Genomic DNA, 16,032 nt, shown 5'->3' with positions numbered 1-16,032 from the left:
GCAACTAAGCCCGTGCGCCACAACTACTGAGCATGTGCTCTAGAGAACCCATGAGCCACAACTACTGAAGCTTGTGCACCTAGAGCCCGGGCTCTGCAACAAGAGAAGCCACCACAGTGAGAAGCCCGCACACCGCCATGAAGACCCAACACAGCCAAAGAAAATAATAATAATAAATAAATAATAAATTAAAAAAAAAAAAAGACTTCAGGCAATGTTGTTTCCCTCCCATTAGAGATAATTTTGAAATTCCAAGTCATGTTTCTTGGCATTAAGTCTACTGATACAAAGGAACAAATTTCCTTTAATAAATTATGAACTGCATTCATCATTCTTAACACTACTTCCAAGCATAATTTGAAGGCTATGTATCAACGGATACTTACATTGACTAATCCAAAATAGTGCTCATTGACTGGAAACTGTTCTGGACCAATCTCTTTCTCTAATGCCGAGGCATTGGCGCCCTATAAAATGAAAAACAGACATCTTAGTATTTACAGTATTTTCCCAATACTGTCACAATTATATACACATTACAGAGAAACCCTTAAAATAATTTTCTTGTTGGGGCTTCCCTGGTGGCGCAGTGGTTGAGAGTCCGCCTGCCGATGCAGGGGACACGGGTTCGTGCCCCACTCCGGGAAGATCCCACATGCCGCGGAGCGGCTGGGTCCGTGAGCCATGGCCGCTGAGCCTGCGCGTCCGGAGCCTGTGCTCCGCAATGGGAGAGGCCACAACAGTGAGAGACCCGCGTACCGCAAAAAAAAAAAAATAAATAAATAATAATAATAATTTTCTTGTTCCCTATAACTACCTAACATTATGGAAAGAAAACAAAGGGTGATAGTGAAGAATAAAGGCTTTTAATAATATGACCAAAAACTAGTTTGCAGGAACATTCTCATGGACAAAGCCTGGATCAAGGAATTATATCAAATCCTGTTCCTTGTTTTAAGTAATGGACGTGAGCCCCTGCTGAATCACATGGTCTAACAGGAGTGTAATCTCAGAGCAGCCATCTCAGAGAGCTGAAATTCTGTGAAATTAAATATGCATATATTCAGTGACCTAACACTTCTTCAGAGGTATATACCTGAAACCTTCTCACACAGAATTAAAGGTGACAAGAACGTTTGCTGAAATGTCACTGACGACTGCACAGCTGACTGCAGTCTAGATGGTCTATAAAATGACAGCATACTATGTAGCAGTCAGAATAAATGAACTAGGTTTACATACAAAAACACGGATACTTGTCAAAAATATAACATTAAGTAAACAAAGTAAAAACGAGATCCACATATATATATAAAACAGTACATGGCCAACGGGCTGGAAGAATGTACATGAAACCCACTTGAGTGGGGCTGGAAGAGGGCCGGGATGTGGAACTGCAGGGTGAAGGACAAAAAGGAAAAAATAAAATAAAGCCCAACAAAAGAGGGGCCTTGCCCAGACAGTAACTGTGTGTCATGGTCTCAGGAATACGACCGACTCAATTCTGTGCATCTGAGGTCTCCGAAAGAAAAGGGACGGGGAGTCGGGGGAAGTGGTGGGCAGCACACAGGCCCTGAGTACCAGCACACACTAGCAAATGGGCTCAAGACGTAGCCTGAAAGGGAAGTAAAAGCAGTTCTGAGAACATAGTAACTCTGCATCAGTCTACCTGGAAATTCCCAAGAACACACCCTACCAGACAAATACAACTGATACTACTCACAAGACAGCCCAACACCACCTTGCGGAGCTGCACACAAGACGACAACACGACACACGCACCATGCCTCCCCAAGGGTGCGACCACGGTCAACACCACCGGGTGCCCATAGCCCACCCCTGCTGTTTCCTAAGCCTGGGAAGCCCAGACCTTTTTGTCAGACGACGCCTCTTCAACTTCCTGATGGGCCAGGCCTGAAGTAAGTACTGATGGAAGGGACCGGGTGGGTTGGTGGTCGAGTTCCACCACAATGAGACATTTCCTCTAAAATGCCCTCCAGCCATCCAGCACTTGGATATATACACGATACTGTCTTTATTTTTTTAATTTAGGAATTACTATTCGGCTTTCTATAAATCCCCGACACAATCACTAGTTCACAGATACTATTTATTTCTAAATTTGGCTCTCCATGAACTGTTTTATAACAACATGAAATTCAGTTATTACAGCAACTTCAAGATCCACTGAATAGAACCGTCTTGGTGGAAGGCTACAAGCCCGCTCTCCGCCTCCGCCAGCTCAAGTATCTTGTCGCAGAATTTCCTCACATATATTGAAAACTATCACTAAGCCACATGCAAGAATTTAAACTGATATTGGTGTATTCAAATGAGTATAACCCCTTTCCCACACACACAAAAAAAAAGACAAGAAAAGGTGCTATTATCCAAAGTACGACCTCATGCATCTATGTACTTGGGACAATAAAATGCCGGTACACAGACCTGGGGAAAGCATTTCTGGCCCTCGGGATGAAGCAAGAACAGAACACCATGTGAGCATTCTCCGCTGTAACACCGATCGCGTGCCACACCCGTGTGCTCTGACCACCCCATGTCCCACTGGTGTCCCTACACGCTTCCAGGCGCTGCTCAGAAAGCCCTTCCCCCACCCATCCTGGCCTCAGGGTAGTTTTGACTACGGTTCGAGTTCTTAGCCTCTCTGTGCCTCAAGTCCCTAAGGGTAAGAGGGAAATGGTACCAACTACTTTACAGAGCGGCTACGAATAAACTGAGCTGAAGCTTTTGTGAAAGCATCTGGCTGTGCCTTGTACGTGAGCCGCTGTCCGTAAATGCTGCTTCTCTTCTCTCCCTTCCCTTCAATTCCAAGGGGAAGAAAAGCTACTCTCATTGGCCAGTAATATTAATAAATATGACCGGCTCCATGCAATAGCTAAGAAATAACAAGAGAAGGAAACAAAAATCAGAAGGAGAAAATGAGGAAGCTTCATTAAAAAAAACAGATCAACTCCTCAATCTGGCCAACTCCACAACACGGCCCCTGGAAGAACCCTCATGATACTCCCCCAAAGCCGAACCACCAGCAGAACCACAATCCAAGGAGGCTGGACTGAGGAGGAGGTTAAGTGCGATGAAGCGGAAACTCAGACCACTGTCCTTTAACCTTTCTGGTAATTTAAGAATGTTTATTTGCAAAATAAAAGGGCCAGTCTCCTCAGCAATTTTCTAAACCCCCAGCTCTAAGCTTATCTGTTGGGTTTTCGAGTAAGCGTTTACACAAACTTAGGTTTTCACAGCCGAAGATCCGGTAATTTCTAAAGTGCCTTCTAACTTAACATTCTGTCATATTTCCAATCCCTTTTATCGACACTTCTGAGGACACTACTGTAGTAACACAAAGCTCCCGGGAATTCTAAGCCAACCCACACGTGCCGAGCAACACGATTCGACAGGGAGGGACTGTGGCTGCAGATACGGCAAGGGCAGCAGATCGACACGGACAGTACAGAGAGGACGGGATTTGCTCGGCGACACTTCTAAAGTAAGGCACAGCACAGTAAACTATACCTCAGTACAGCATAATTACGCTGCAGAGCGGATCCTGTGAACTACAGGAGGAGAGTCCCACGGCAGGAATTCAAGACTTTCTTGCAGAAATGACCAGAGCACACGCCTACCTCTAGCCAAATGCTAACTACAAAGGCAAAGTGTAGACAAGGCAATCCAGTTCCTGATGAGTGCTTTTTTTAAAATTTAAGTGTTTTCAACACTACAGTTAGTCTAACTGGTGAAAAACCACCACGAAGCCGAAAACTTGCCACACAATTTTTAGTACGTTTACCAGAGTTCTCAAACATCATCCCTTGAAGATGTTATTGAAGGCTGACACTCCCTATCAGGTCAAATAACAGTCGAGCACCGCAAGATTTAAGCTGAGCCTAGAACAAGTCAACATCCAACAGTAATGGCTCTGAACAGCCCTGCATCCCCACACTTGAGAAATAGGACCCTACTGCAATTAACAATGCTTTACAAAATCACGATTCTTTACAGGGATAAAGGGAAGAAACGTTGGTGTTCTCAGTTAGGAATTTCTGCTCTAAAGCTTTCGTGAGGAACAGGATTCATCTGTTTTGTCTGAGAACAGCACGCTCAGAAGGAAGACGACATTTTTTCTGACCGTTCTGTCTCCATTTTTGTAACTTACATAAGATTATTTTAGACTCAGTACCTATTACTACAAATTCATCAAGAAGAAGTAATTAGATATTCGTGACCCTCCTGATGAAAACAACCGAAAGGTGAATGAATTTTTTAATTAAAACAATAATAATTTACTGAGCTGGTGAGAAAATAAGGAATCTGCAGAAACCAAAACACGAAGCCATGGGAGAACCCTGGGAGATAAGCAAATGCCAAACACAGATTTTACATGGAGGTCACCTGCCAACACTAGTGACCTGTGCACCCTACTCTGACAGCTGGATGGAACAGAACATGGTAACCAGGTGCTGAAGCTTAGGGCCCACCAAAGACAGGGAGGCCAGCAGAAGACCCCAGCATGACAGTGAGCCCAAGAGGGCTACGTCTTCAGCTAAGGGGGAACGAGAAATAACCCTGCACCACAGAAGGAGATGGCAACGAAACCTGCCTGACTTGTCCTTGGTGTGGGAGTGGGGGAGATGATAAATATCTTCCCAACAGTCATAACCACAAGCTGGCCCTAATCAAAGCTTGTGACCCAAATTCACACATGCTATATGATCTTACAAACAAACAAAATCAGGCAGAAAATGTAATTCAAAGAGGTCCTGAGCTGACAGTGCCCTCTTCCACCCTACAACTAGCAACCAACAGAATTACAAACTCACTCTAGAAGACAAATTCAATCCACCCCACGAAGAATTCCCACAAATAAAACTCCAAGAGATTTGAGTTCACAATCAAAAATCACACATACACAGAAAAACAAAGCACCACGAGTAAAAGCCAGCAGAAGCACAGATGGCAGAATTCGATTCAAGATATTAAATACCAGGACTATTTCAGACATGATATAGAACAAATGCTTAATATGTGCAAAGAAATAGCAGAAGCCAGATTATAAGAACAAAGATGAGAATTTAAAGCCTAAGCTGATTTTTTTAAAGAACCAAATAAACTTCTAAATATAAAAATTATAAAACTTTTAAATATAAAAATTAATTGAAAGTTAAAAACTCAATGGTAACTATGAAGACAGTTCAAAACAACAACAACAAAACAACAGTGGTTCCCAGGGATTAAGGAGAAGGAGGGATGAACAGGCAGAGCTGAGAGGATTTTTAGGGCAGTGAAAATACTCTGTACGATACTATAATGATGAATACATGTCATTGTACGTTTGTTCAAACCCACAGGAAGTACACCAAGGGTACACTGTAGTGTAAACTATGAACTTTAGGTGATTATGCTGTGTCAGCATAGGTTCATCAATTGTAATAAGTGTGCCACTCTGGAGGCGCTGTTGACAAGGGGTGAGGCTGTGCACATGCGGGCAGGAGGTATATGGGAAATCTCTGTACTTTCCCTTCAATTTTGCTGTGAAACTAAAACTGTTCTTAAAAAAAAAAAGTTTAATAAAATAAATAAATAAAATCAGAAAGAAAAAAACCTCAATAGCTGTGCTTGAGAAACAAGGTTAATATTGGATAATATTTTAAAATCAATATCCCTGTCAATATAATGCTACTAATTGAAACTAAAGGTTTATTAAAAATAGGAAGTATTGTTTTACGGAAAGAATTTCATAGAAAAGTGGAGCCATTATGGAGTTACCGAGAGAGACCAGGGTACACTAAAAATAGCACTCAACTAGCAAAGCTACAGGCTTGAGTCTGGCTCTGGCCATGCCACTAACTAACTGTAATACCTTGAGAAAAAAGGCTGCTCTCTCGGGATCTGGGTTATCTCGTATGTAAGATCTTGATCTCTATAGTACCTCCATCCCCACATTTCTAACAATGTGTGAATCTACTGGCTCTTCCAATCTTATTAAAACATTAAGGATAAAATGTTGCACAGTCTATTAAAGGTCAGACACTAACAAGGCTCTGGATGAAAGTTAGTACAGTATCATCCTCAGAAACAATCATCCCACGTAAGACTTTGCAGGCCATGGAGTGAGCCTCCTTAAACCTACCTAGTATGATTCTTAGAACGCTGAATCATGCCAAAAATAACCACCCAAGCGAAAGAAGAGCAAGTTGAAACTATAAGGATACCCTTTATTTGTTGATAAGGATACCTATGTTTTGAAGATACCATCTGCAAATAGGAAAAAAGAAAATCACTTGGGAGACAGCTGCTTCTGATTAAATACTGTTTACACAGTCAACCGTGGAAAACACACATCTGACTGCCCTGCCTGTGCCATTATGAGAAAGAAACAATTACACAAAAGCAAACTGACACCCAGGAATGTTTTCAAGAAAGTAAATTAAGTAAATCTCTTCCACAATCTAAAGCTAGACCCTGGTAGAAAATGGTATCTATGAAGACATATCATTTTGAAAAGCTAATTATGTTCAGTGTATACTGTTTAAGAAGACAGGGTACTTAATACATTTTAGTAGGAAATAAAAAAGTGATGAAAACCTAGAAGATGAACATCTCCATCAAGAAAACATACTTATCAAGAATACAGTCGTCCCTCAGTATCTGTGGGGAATTGGTTCCAAGGACCTCCACGTGTACCAAAATCCAAGGATGCTCAAGACCCTTATGTGAAGTGGTGCAGTACCTGAGTATAACCTATGCACACCCTCCCGTACGCTGTAAGTCATCTCTCAATGACTTATAATCCTCAATGCAATGTAAATGCTATGCAAATAGTTGCCAACACACAGCAAATTCAAGTTTTGCTTTTTGGAACTTTCCAGAATTTTTTTCCCAAATATTTTCAATCCTCGGATGTGGAACCCACAGATACGGCCGGCCGGCACTTCCTCCTTTACATTAGATAGTTACAGTTCTTTATAGCAGATAATCTGTATTTAATACAAACATGAGAAAATACATTTTCCCCACTTCTGTGTTTCAAGTCATATCTTAGAATCCAGTGTTTACCATTCCAAGGTTAATACTGAAGTGGGTCAGATCAGGTCAGTACCCAAAGGAGAACTGCCAAAACGGGCAGGAAAGGCTTCCTGATGGTCAAAGGAGCAAGTGACCTTAGCAAACTAAGAACAGTTCTGGAGGCACAGGAAGAGCCGACGTGAGGATGTGAACACATCCTCTGACTGCTGTAAAAGGATGACTCCAAAGTACGAAGATGTAAGAAACAAGTTTCTGTCTCCTAAACAAGAAAACGGAGAAGAAAGAGAAGGCTGAAAGTCCATGCCTGTTCTCCCGGGAAACGCTGTACCCCCGAAACTAAGTCAAAGACAACAAACATTTTAATGAAAAAACAAACCATTTCCATACCCTCAGTTTCAGGCATCATAAAAATCATCTCAAAGCAGCAGTCCTTCAGAAAGGATGAACCTCAGTAAGCATCTGAGTACTTCTGCACAGCTCTGTGCCAAACACTGTGGAACGTTATTTTCAAACAGTCACACCCATTAGTGGCGGGGTGAGGACAACTCAGTGGGTCACAGCCACCAGTGTCTTTTTCAGTAAAACAGAACAGATGACAGTACATCTCCCTACCAAGAGTAAACAACGGTTTGTGGAACTTTGGTTCCAATATTCCAGTATGCATACATGAGGTCTAACTGTAAAGCTAATTTTCACTGTGGGTTCAAGTCAGAAAACTTTTGATATACATTAAAAAGGATACAGAGAAACTGCCGAAGTCATAACCCAATTGGGGAGTACACAGTGAAAAAAAATTAGTTCTTCATGATGACAGGTAGAAAATTATTTTTAAAATAAATCTAAAGTTATAAAGGAGAGAACAGATACCAAACTGCTCTGCTACAACACAGTACGCACTACAGGGTGTCAGGACAGGAAAGACGCTGAGAGCTGGAGAATTCGGGGAAGGCTTCACAAACGGAACGAAAAAAGCCAAGCCTCGATTTTCCTTCCGAGGTATTTTCATCAGCGCTTTGCACGTGCCCTGATGCACGTGAGTGAGGGCGCGTCCCCCTCCAGCTCAGGCTGTGCGGCACTGAGCGAGGCCCACAAACCAGGAGGCCTGCCTTCCTGGCCTGGTTCTAACACGTGAACAACTAAGCAGCGTCACCTTCTGCAAATCACTGCTCACTTTCCTCACCAGCAAGGTGAGAGAGACCAGATGTGTGGCACCTACTGAAAACCTAAAATGCTTCAATTCTAAAACAGTAGCAATATAGAGTCACATTGAAGGTGCGAATTTAGGGCAAGCTATTTCACCCCGAACCCCACTTCTCCCATCTCCCAAACAGGGCAAACGACAGCCCCTCTGTGGCCTGTTTCCACCAAATGGACAGGAGGCGTTCAGAGCGAAGCCTGGCACAGAAGGCACTGAACACGCAGTCCCTCTGCCCCTTCCTACTCCCACCTTGGGCTGGACCCCTCGAAGACCTGAAATTCCCACAGTGACTGATGAAGGATCTGGGGGTCCCACACTCAGGACAGTCATTCTAAGAATCTTAGGCCCGCCACAGTGGTCTTCTCTGCTTGTAAGTCTGCCATCAGAGTTAAAACGGGCTCCACAGAAAGGACAAAGGACCCCGGGACTGGCCCGGACCTAAGACGGCGCTGCCCTGTTGCAGCAGATCACAGGGGCTGCAAGTCCTTTTGAGAAGCAGCGGCCACACGGGGCAGAGCCACCCTGGCGAGACGGGCTGTGCTGCCAGCAACACTCAGCCGCGCAGGGAGGTCAGAGCCCAAGGCCAGCGCACGAGGCAGGGCCCGAGGCAGGTCCTCCGGAAGCCATCTCCGTGAGCTCCTCAAAGAACGGGAAACCGTACAAGTTCACTGTCCAACGGTAGGTGTGTACGCGTCCGTGTGTATGTCTCATCCTCCCTCCTACCCGCCTGACCACACCCCGCCCCCAGGATTCTTCCCAGAAGAAATTAAAGGAGCTTACTTTCTCCTTCAACTGCCACCATAAGCACCTATTACACGTGTAAAATTCCTCATCTAAGCTCTTCGGGAAAACTCATTTCTATGATTAACCACTGGCCAAAGACTGAAAATTTAAAGTTACTCAGAAGTCGGCACTTATGTAATCCTTTTCACCTAAAAGTGATACATGTACAGACATGCCATGTAAAAAACAGAAGCTTAGGGCTTCCCTGGTGGCGCAGTGGTTGAGAGTCCGCCTGCCGATGCCGGGGACACGGGTTCGTGCCCCGGTCCGGGAAGATCCCACATGCCGCGGAGCGGCTGGGCCCGTGAGCCATGGCCGCTGAGCCTGCGCGTCCGGAGCCTGTGCTCCGCAACGGGAGAGGCCGCAGGCCCGCGTACCGCAAAAAATTAAAAAAAATTTAAAAAAAAACAGAAGCTAAGCAACAAATTACACATCTGCATCACTATTGTAAATCAACGACTAACGACCAAACCCAAAACAACAGGCATATAATTTTAACCTCTAAAAATTCAAATATCCACTAAAACTCAATGTTCCTATCAGACGTGAGCTAAAAGCTACAACCTTCAAATTACCTGACCTAATATCGCCAACGAAAAGTTTGTTTATATAATTCGTGGCTAAATGTGTGTTACTTACAGAGAATATTTATATGACGAGAATAAAGACATAGATGCGCTTCAAATCTCTGAAGTCAGTCAAGGAATGGAAAAGTGTTGGCACTGACCCGGTGCCACAACCAAAAAACCCATGCTTTGACCTGTATGTGATCACGAGACAAGGAACTACTGAAAAAATCTCGTTAATTCGTCTCTGCCGAAGTAACAGCGGCGACACTGGACATCTTTAGGGAGAATTACTCTGTGACTCCTTCACGTTTAGCTTAACAATAACATCAGAAAGAAAATTCTCCAACATGACCAAACATACTTAATGATTTGAATGGGCACAATGAGTTTTACAAATCCAACCCTTCTACCAACGCCAAATAATTCACAAAATACCTTCATGGACGGTTAAACATTTAAAACACGGCTATATCTGAACTCCATCACTGGCACCATACCTACGGCCAAAAAGGGGGCAAGGTTTGGTTTTCACAGCACCTCTGCACACCTTTCAATGCAGAGATTCACCTGCATGGCCAAAAGAATTACAAGAAATGTCCCATCATTTTAAGCCCTTTCTACCACATTCTTGACAGTTTTAACATTCTGTGTTACCAAATGTTTCAGCTCTATCAAAAACCAGGGGCCCTGGACTGGTACCAGGCCAACCCTCAGACACCTGACTTGGCTGCCTGACCTGTGCGGCGGTGCTCAATCAGAAAATGTGGGGCAATGCTCTTCCACTTGAGAAAACATGAACGCCTCTATTTTCCCCAAATCCTATGTTACAGTAAAGTGAATTATTTGTAAAGTCCCTCAGATTCCTGAGAGGAAAATCACCACAGAGTTAAAAGGTATTATTAAGTCGAAGTGAAATCAAAATTATGTAAATTATTGACTGACTTATTCTGTTACTATAACAACAGAGTTCATACTCCGGATTCTAGGGGCTAACTGTAATAAAAACTAAAATTATCATCAAACTTAAATAGTTTTGTCAAATATAGAAAGGAACTGGCTGCAGCTGGTACCACGTGGAGTCCTGTCCAAAACATCACTCAAAGTGGAATGATGTCACAGAAAGGACAGAGCCGGAAGTTCCAGGGGTCAGCCCCTCCACCAACACCATTCAGCTGAAAAAGCCTCAGCATCAACTACTGCAGAACACTTACGACCAGGGGTTGTAAAACTCTTCTGATAAATTGAGAACCCTTTCTAACTCATTTTATGAAACCAGCATTACCCTGACTCTGAAGCCAGACTAAGACTCTATAAACTACAGGCAATATTCCTTACGAGTAGATGCAGAAACCTCAACAAAGCACCAACAAACCCAATTCAGCAACATATTAAAGGAATTATTGACCAAGTGGGATAAATATCCAAAGTAAAGAACTCCAACAACTCAAGAACAAACAACCCACCCAATTAAAAACTGGGCAAATGACTTGAATTGACATTTCTCCAGAGATGATATACAGCTGGCAAATAAGTACGTTTAAAGATGCTCAGTATCACGACTCATTAGAGAAATGCAAACCAAAATCACAATGTACCACTGCGCACCCAACAGGATGGCCGGAATCCAGGGGAAAAAAATGGAAAATAACAAGCATTGGTGAGGATGTGAAGAAATTTGGTGGTTCCTCCAAAAATTAAATATGGCGTTACCATCTGGCGCAACAATTTCAATCCTAGGTATATATCCAAAAGATGTGAAAACAGGAAGTCAGACACTTGTGTGTCAGTGTTCACAGCAGCATTAGTCATTATAGCCAAAAGGCAGAGACAACTCCAAATGTCCATCAAGAGAGGAATAAACAAAATGTGGAATAATATAACGGAATATTATTCAGCCATATAAAGAAATGAAGTACGGATTCATGCTACAACACGCATGAACTTTGAAAACATTATGCTAAGTGAAATAAGCCAGACATAAGAGGACAAACAGTGTATGATTCCACGTACATGAAATACCTACAACAGACAAATCCACAGAAGACAGAAGCAGACTAAAAAAAACAAAAAAAGAAAGCAGACTAGAGGGCAGTGAAGTCTGCAGACAGGGAGGGCAGTGAGGAATGGGGAGTTTTACTGAACGACTACAGAGCTTCCGGTTGGGGTGATGAAAACATTTTGGAATTAGATAGTGGTGACGGTTGCACAATATGCTGAATGTAATTATGTTACTGAAATCTACACGTAAAATTAAAATGGCCAATTTTATGTTATATATATTTGACCACAATTTTAAGAAAAAAAGAAAAAGACCAGGTGATCAAGGGTCAAGGATGCTACACTGGGATCCCAAAACAAGAGTTAATAAAGACGCTTCCTTTCCCACCATCGTTTTCCTGGAGGGCAAGTCACTTGCTGAAATTCAAAATTTCTTGGGTGAAAAACATAACTGCAGGGATCAGATAAGGCCAAGTGCGGCTTGTTTAGTGTCACAAGCCCAAAAAGATAAGTTAATCCTTGAAGCAAACAACATCTACATTCAACTGCTTTGATTCAGCAAGCTACAACAGTGCAAAACAAAGACATCAGGAAAATTCTGGGACGCACCTATGTCTGAGAAAAGATCCGCTCAGCAGGGCTGAGAGTAAGTGTCCTTCAGCTGCTGAAACAGCAAGAGGCTGAATGACACCCAGTGTTCACGGGTGGCCCTTCTTAAGAACTGCAGTAAAATTCATCTTTTAAAATAAACACAGATTTACATACTTTAAATACAACTAGAATACAATTTTCAGAATGCAGGGAGAAATCAGCGTGGGAACCTGAGTTTGGCGACACTATAAACTTCCCGTGCGGAGGCAGCGGGACCAGCGGGGGCCCGGAATCGGGGACAGAGTCTGAGCCCAAGCTCCGCACCACTTCATGAGCCATGAACAAGTCACTGTAGCTGGCTTGGTCTCCTCACCTTTTAACACAGGGAAACACCTACTCTGCCGAGCTCACAGGTGTGGAAATCAAACAACGAGGGTGAAACTTCACTTCGTAAAGGAATTAGAAGCATCAGTCACTCAAATTCTCCTAAGTGATCGTTTTAGCAAACTGATCAACACAATGGAAAATTCCAATAGAAGACAGTGAAGTACTTTACTTGTACTTTGTTTTGGAAGCTACTTGTGTAGGTAGAAGGAAAATACGCAGCTCTTTTTTGTGGCCTCTCCCGTTGCGGAGCACAGGCTCCAGACGCGCAGGCCCAGTGTCCATGGCTCACGGGCCCAGCCGCTCCGTGGCATGTGGGATCCTCCCGGACCGGGGCACGAACCCGTGTCCCCTGCATCGGCAGGCGGACTCTCAACCACTGCGCCACCAGGGAAGCCCCACAGCTCTGTAATCTATCCAAAAGTCTGAAGTTAGCTCCCTCTGGACAGCTGTAGTAAAGACTAGAACCAGCATCAGATCCCTTTTGTATGCCTTGTGTAACACTTTTATTTAATAAATACTGCAGGTTCACAAACTGAAAAACAATGCAAACTGTGGAGGGTAGAGAGTAAAACCTAAGTGTTAATTGCCACTCCCTCCCTTCAGGTCCTTTCCCCAGAGACACCGGCTGGGACCAGCTTGGTTTCAGCTCTAGGTGGTTATTATCACAGCTGTAAATAATCGTTATCTCGTCAACAGCTTTAAATCTGCCCTGCAAATGAAAAACTGGCACACACACACTCCTCCAACTCTCCCTCCCCATGTCACCTCCTAATTTTTATTACAAATCATTAGATTTAATACTGCTTTAGGGAATCTAGTAATTCTACATTTAAATCTCTAGCTAGATTAACCAATTTCATAAAGGACTAAATCCCGCTATGAAACCAGCTGCCTCTGCCTCTCCCTCTCTCCTTCCTCCACTTGTTTACCTACGCAGGGACCGTAACACTTACATTTGCTTCTGTAGTGACAACTAGATCTGCCACCCTTTACTCAAAACCCAAGAGCTCCACGGACAGCGGCCCAGGGGGCAGCTAACGCCGCTCAGGAGCTTGGCTCGAAGCAGAAGGGGAGAAAGGTGCTGAACAACTTCGACGTAAGAAAAGCTTAGTTACGCACGCGAAAGGCTTTACAGGTGACTGCCAGAAAACAAAGAAAATATCACTGCAACAGAAGGCGGTACAGGAAAGCCAAAAAGAACAAAGCGAAGGAACAGAAATGTGGCCCTTGGTCATTAAACTACTGCCACTTAAAGGAGAACCAAGTTTCTTGTTCTCTTTCAAGCTCCCGCTTTTCCTTAAGTTTCTGGAAATCCTTGCTTAGCTGTTCTGACTCGTGAATGAAAGATGACCAGCATCGGTATCTCTGGCTGGGATTCCTCCGCATTTGTCCTGAAAGCGGTGGTTCCCAGTTCCAAGGAAGCGGGTGCTTGGAGGAGTAGGGAGGCCGAGTACCAGGGGGCGTGGCTGAGGGTGGCTGCATCCCAGCCCCACGTCTGCAGGGACACCGGCCCACCACACGCCCCTCCCTGATCTCTCCACTCCTGAGCCCTAATGGCCTATCCGCCCCCCAGATAGGAGGTCACCCGCTCTCTGCAAAGACCACGTCTCTGGCCTGACCCCACGTGCCAGCTACTCTGTGTGAACAGGAAGAGAGAAGGCTCCCCTGAGCCAGCTCTTCCAGCGATTACCATGGTGATGGCATCACAGCCACACGCCAACCGTGAACGGCAGGCTCCAAATTCAAGCTTCCACGAGGGCTCTCCTGGCAGGACCACAGTCAATTGTTCTGTTCAGTGGTTCTTTTCTTTCCTGTCACTACTTTCCAATCCTCTAGGAATTCCTCAAAAAGATCTGGTCCATCGGTAGCACCATTTACCCTCTACCTCTGCTGAAGTTTAATGAACTAAGCACGAGCAGCCACTCAGCACACGCGTGCAGACACATCTTTCTGTTACTCCCACAGACACTGCCTGAGAGGTGGATGTGCACAGACTGGCCTCAGGGTCCTTTAGGACAGATTTCTTATAAAACAGGAGTTCTTATTTTAACAAGTGTATTACTTCAAGGAGTCTACTCTCCACAGAATATATTATCTAAATCATATAAAAAACTTTACTAATAAACACCTACAGTAATGGGAAGAGCCCCTCTGGTGCTGAATCAATCTCAGCAGAAGCACGCAGCCCGCACCAAAGGCTGTTTCAGTCAGACCACTGCTCCCAGCAGTAATGTCCAACAGTGTTCTCTTCAATATGACATATAGAAACGTATGAGAAATTTACAGATCAATTATCTACTTCAGAAAAATATTCAAACTTGTTCTAATTTATAAAAAATAATTTTACTAGTCATACATATAACTGAAATGTGTCAGCACACTCAGACAAAAAGGACTAAGGAAGCTCTCTTTATAGGGTTGCTGAAGGCCCATGGGACAGAACTTGGAGGCAATGTCCAGGGACGTGCTTTGACCAAAAGCAATTCAATTTCTAAAATTTCTTTATCACATTTGGCTTGCCATCTAGACTCATCTTCTGTTACATTCTGAAACTGACACAGCAAAAGGGGAAAAAAAGGTCTCCCCTATTCAGTCCAAGAGGAGGGAGAAGTAAGAGTTCAGTGAGTCCAGGGTGAGAATGCACACATCACCTGCCCAAAAAGACGGGGCACCCTCGGAGAAGAGGGAGCTTCTTTCCATCCCGGTCCCCTAGAGTCTCTCCTATTACCAAACAACACTCTCACAATTACTTCATTTTGAACAACAAAGGGTTATCCGAGGAAGTCTGAAACAACCCCAATAAATGATAATTCTAATTCCTTTAGAAAAGAAGTCAGAAATTTGAACACATGTATTAATTATGCTAGAGATACGATCTCATTACAGTACGTGATGGATGTTATAACAAAGGCGCCTTTAAAATCACTTTCATAAAGGGTAGACTAGGTCAGCAATCACTGATACATTATATGGCGATACCGGCAAACGAGCAAGCAAAAACCAGTGGTCAATACTACATGAACAGATATGCCATTCCAAGCCACAGTACCCACCAATGCTTCAAGACCAATTTAGCAGTGCTGCCCGTAGGGATAGACGCACTTAAACGAAAGGAGAGATGACGCGCTCGGACCAACTGCACCGGATGTCACAAAAGTATCGAGAACAAAACGCTGCTGCTAAAGATGCCTACGAACAATCCGAAGATGAATCAAATTACATCACAAAATGAACGAAAACATTCACAATTTACTTTTTATCTCAGATCTCTATGGGTAACAAAACTTATAAATTAAATATAGGTAACCCTTTACTACATCAGCCGCATCCCTAAACATTTACATATTCAAACGCTTAAACATCGAGGTCTACGAAATACACAAATCCTAAGATATCTGCTGTTTTCTACATAGGATACGACCATATGTCCACATGCGCAGCCAGAGCAAGCTGGGGAGGGGGGCG

General features: G+C 43.7%; 1 protein-coding gene across 1 annotated transcript in view; it reads right to left on the bottom strand.

The window, feature by feature from the left end:
* USP12 (ubiquitin specific peptidase 12) overlaps positions 1-16,032 on the bottom strand; it is a 79,645-nt gene that overhangs the window by 44,116 nt on the left and 19,497 nt on the right. The window contains exon 2 of the mRNA XM_067713649.1: positions 387-467. Within this exon, the coding sequence (XP_067569750.1) occupies positions 387-467 (81 nt within the window). The remainder of the gene's footprint in view (positions 1-386; positions 468-16,032) is intronic.

This window comes from Pseudorca crassidens, chromosome 18, assembly GCF_039906515.1.
Source record: "Pseudorca crassidens isolate mPseCra1 chromosome 18, mPseCra1.hap1, whole genome shotgun sequence".
In the NCBI taxonomy this organism is placed as follows: domain Eukaryota; kingdom Metazoa; phylum Chordata; class Mammalia; order Artiodactyla; family Delphinidae; genus Pseudorca; species Pseudorca crassidens.
This window is presented reverse-complemented; position numbering and strand designations above follow the sequence as displayed.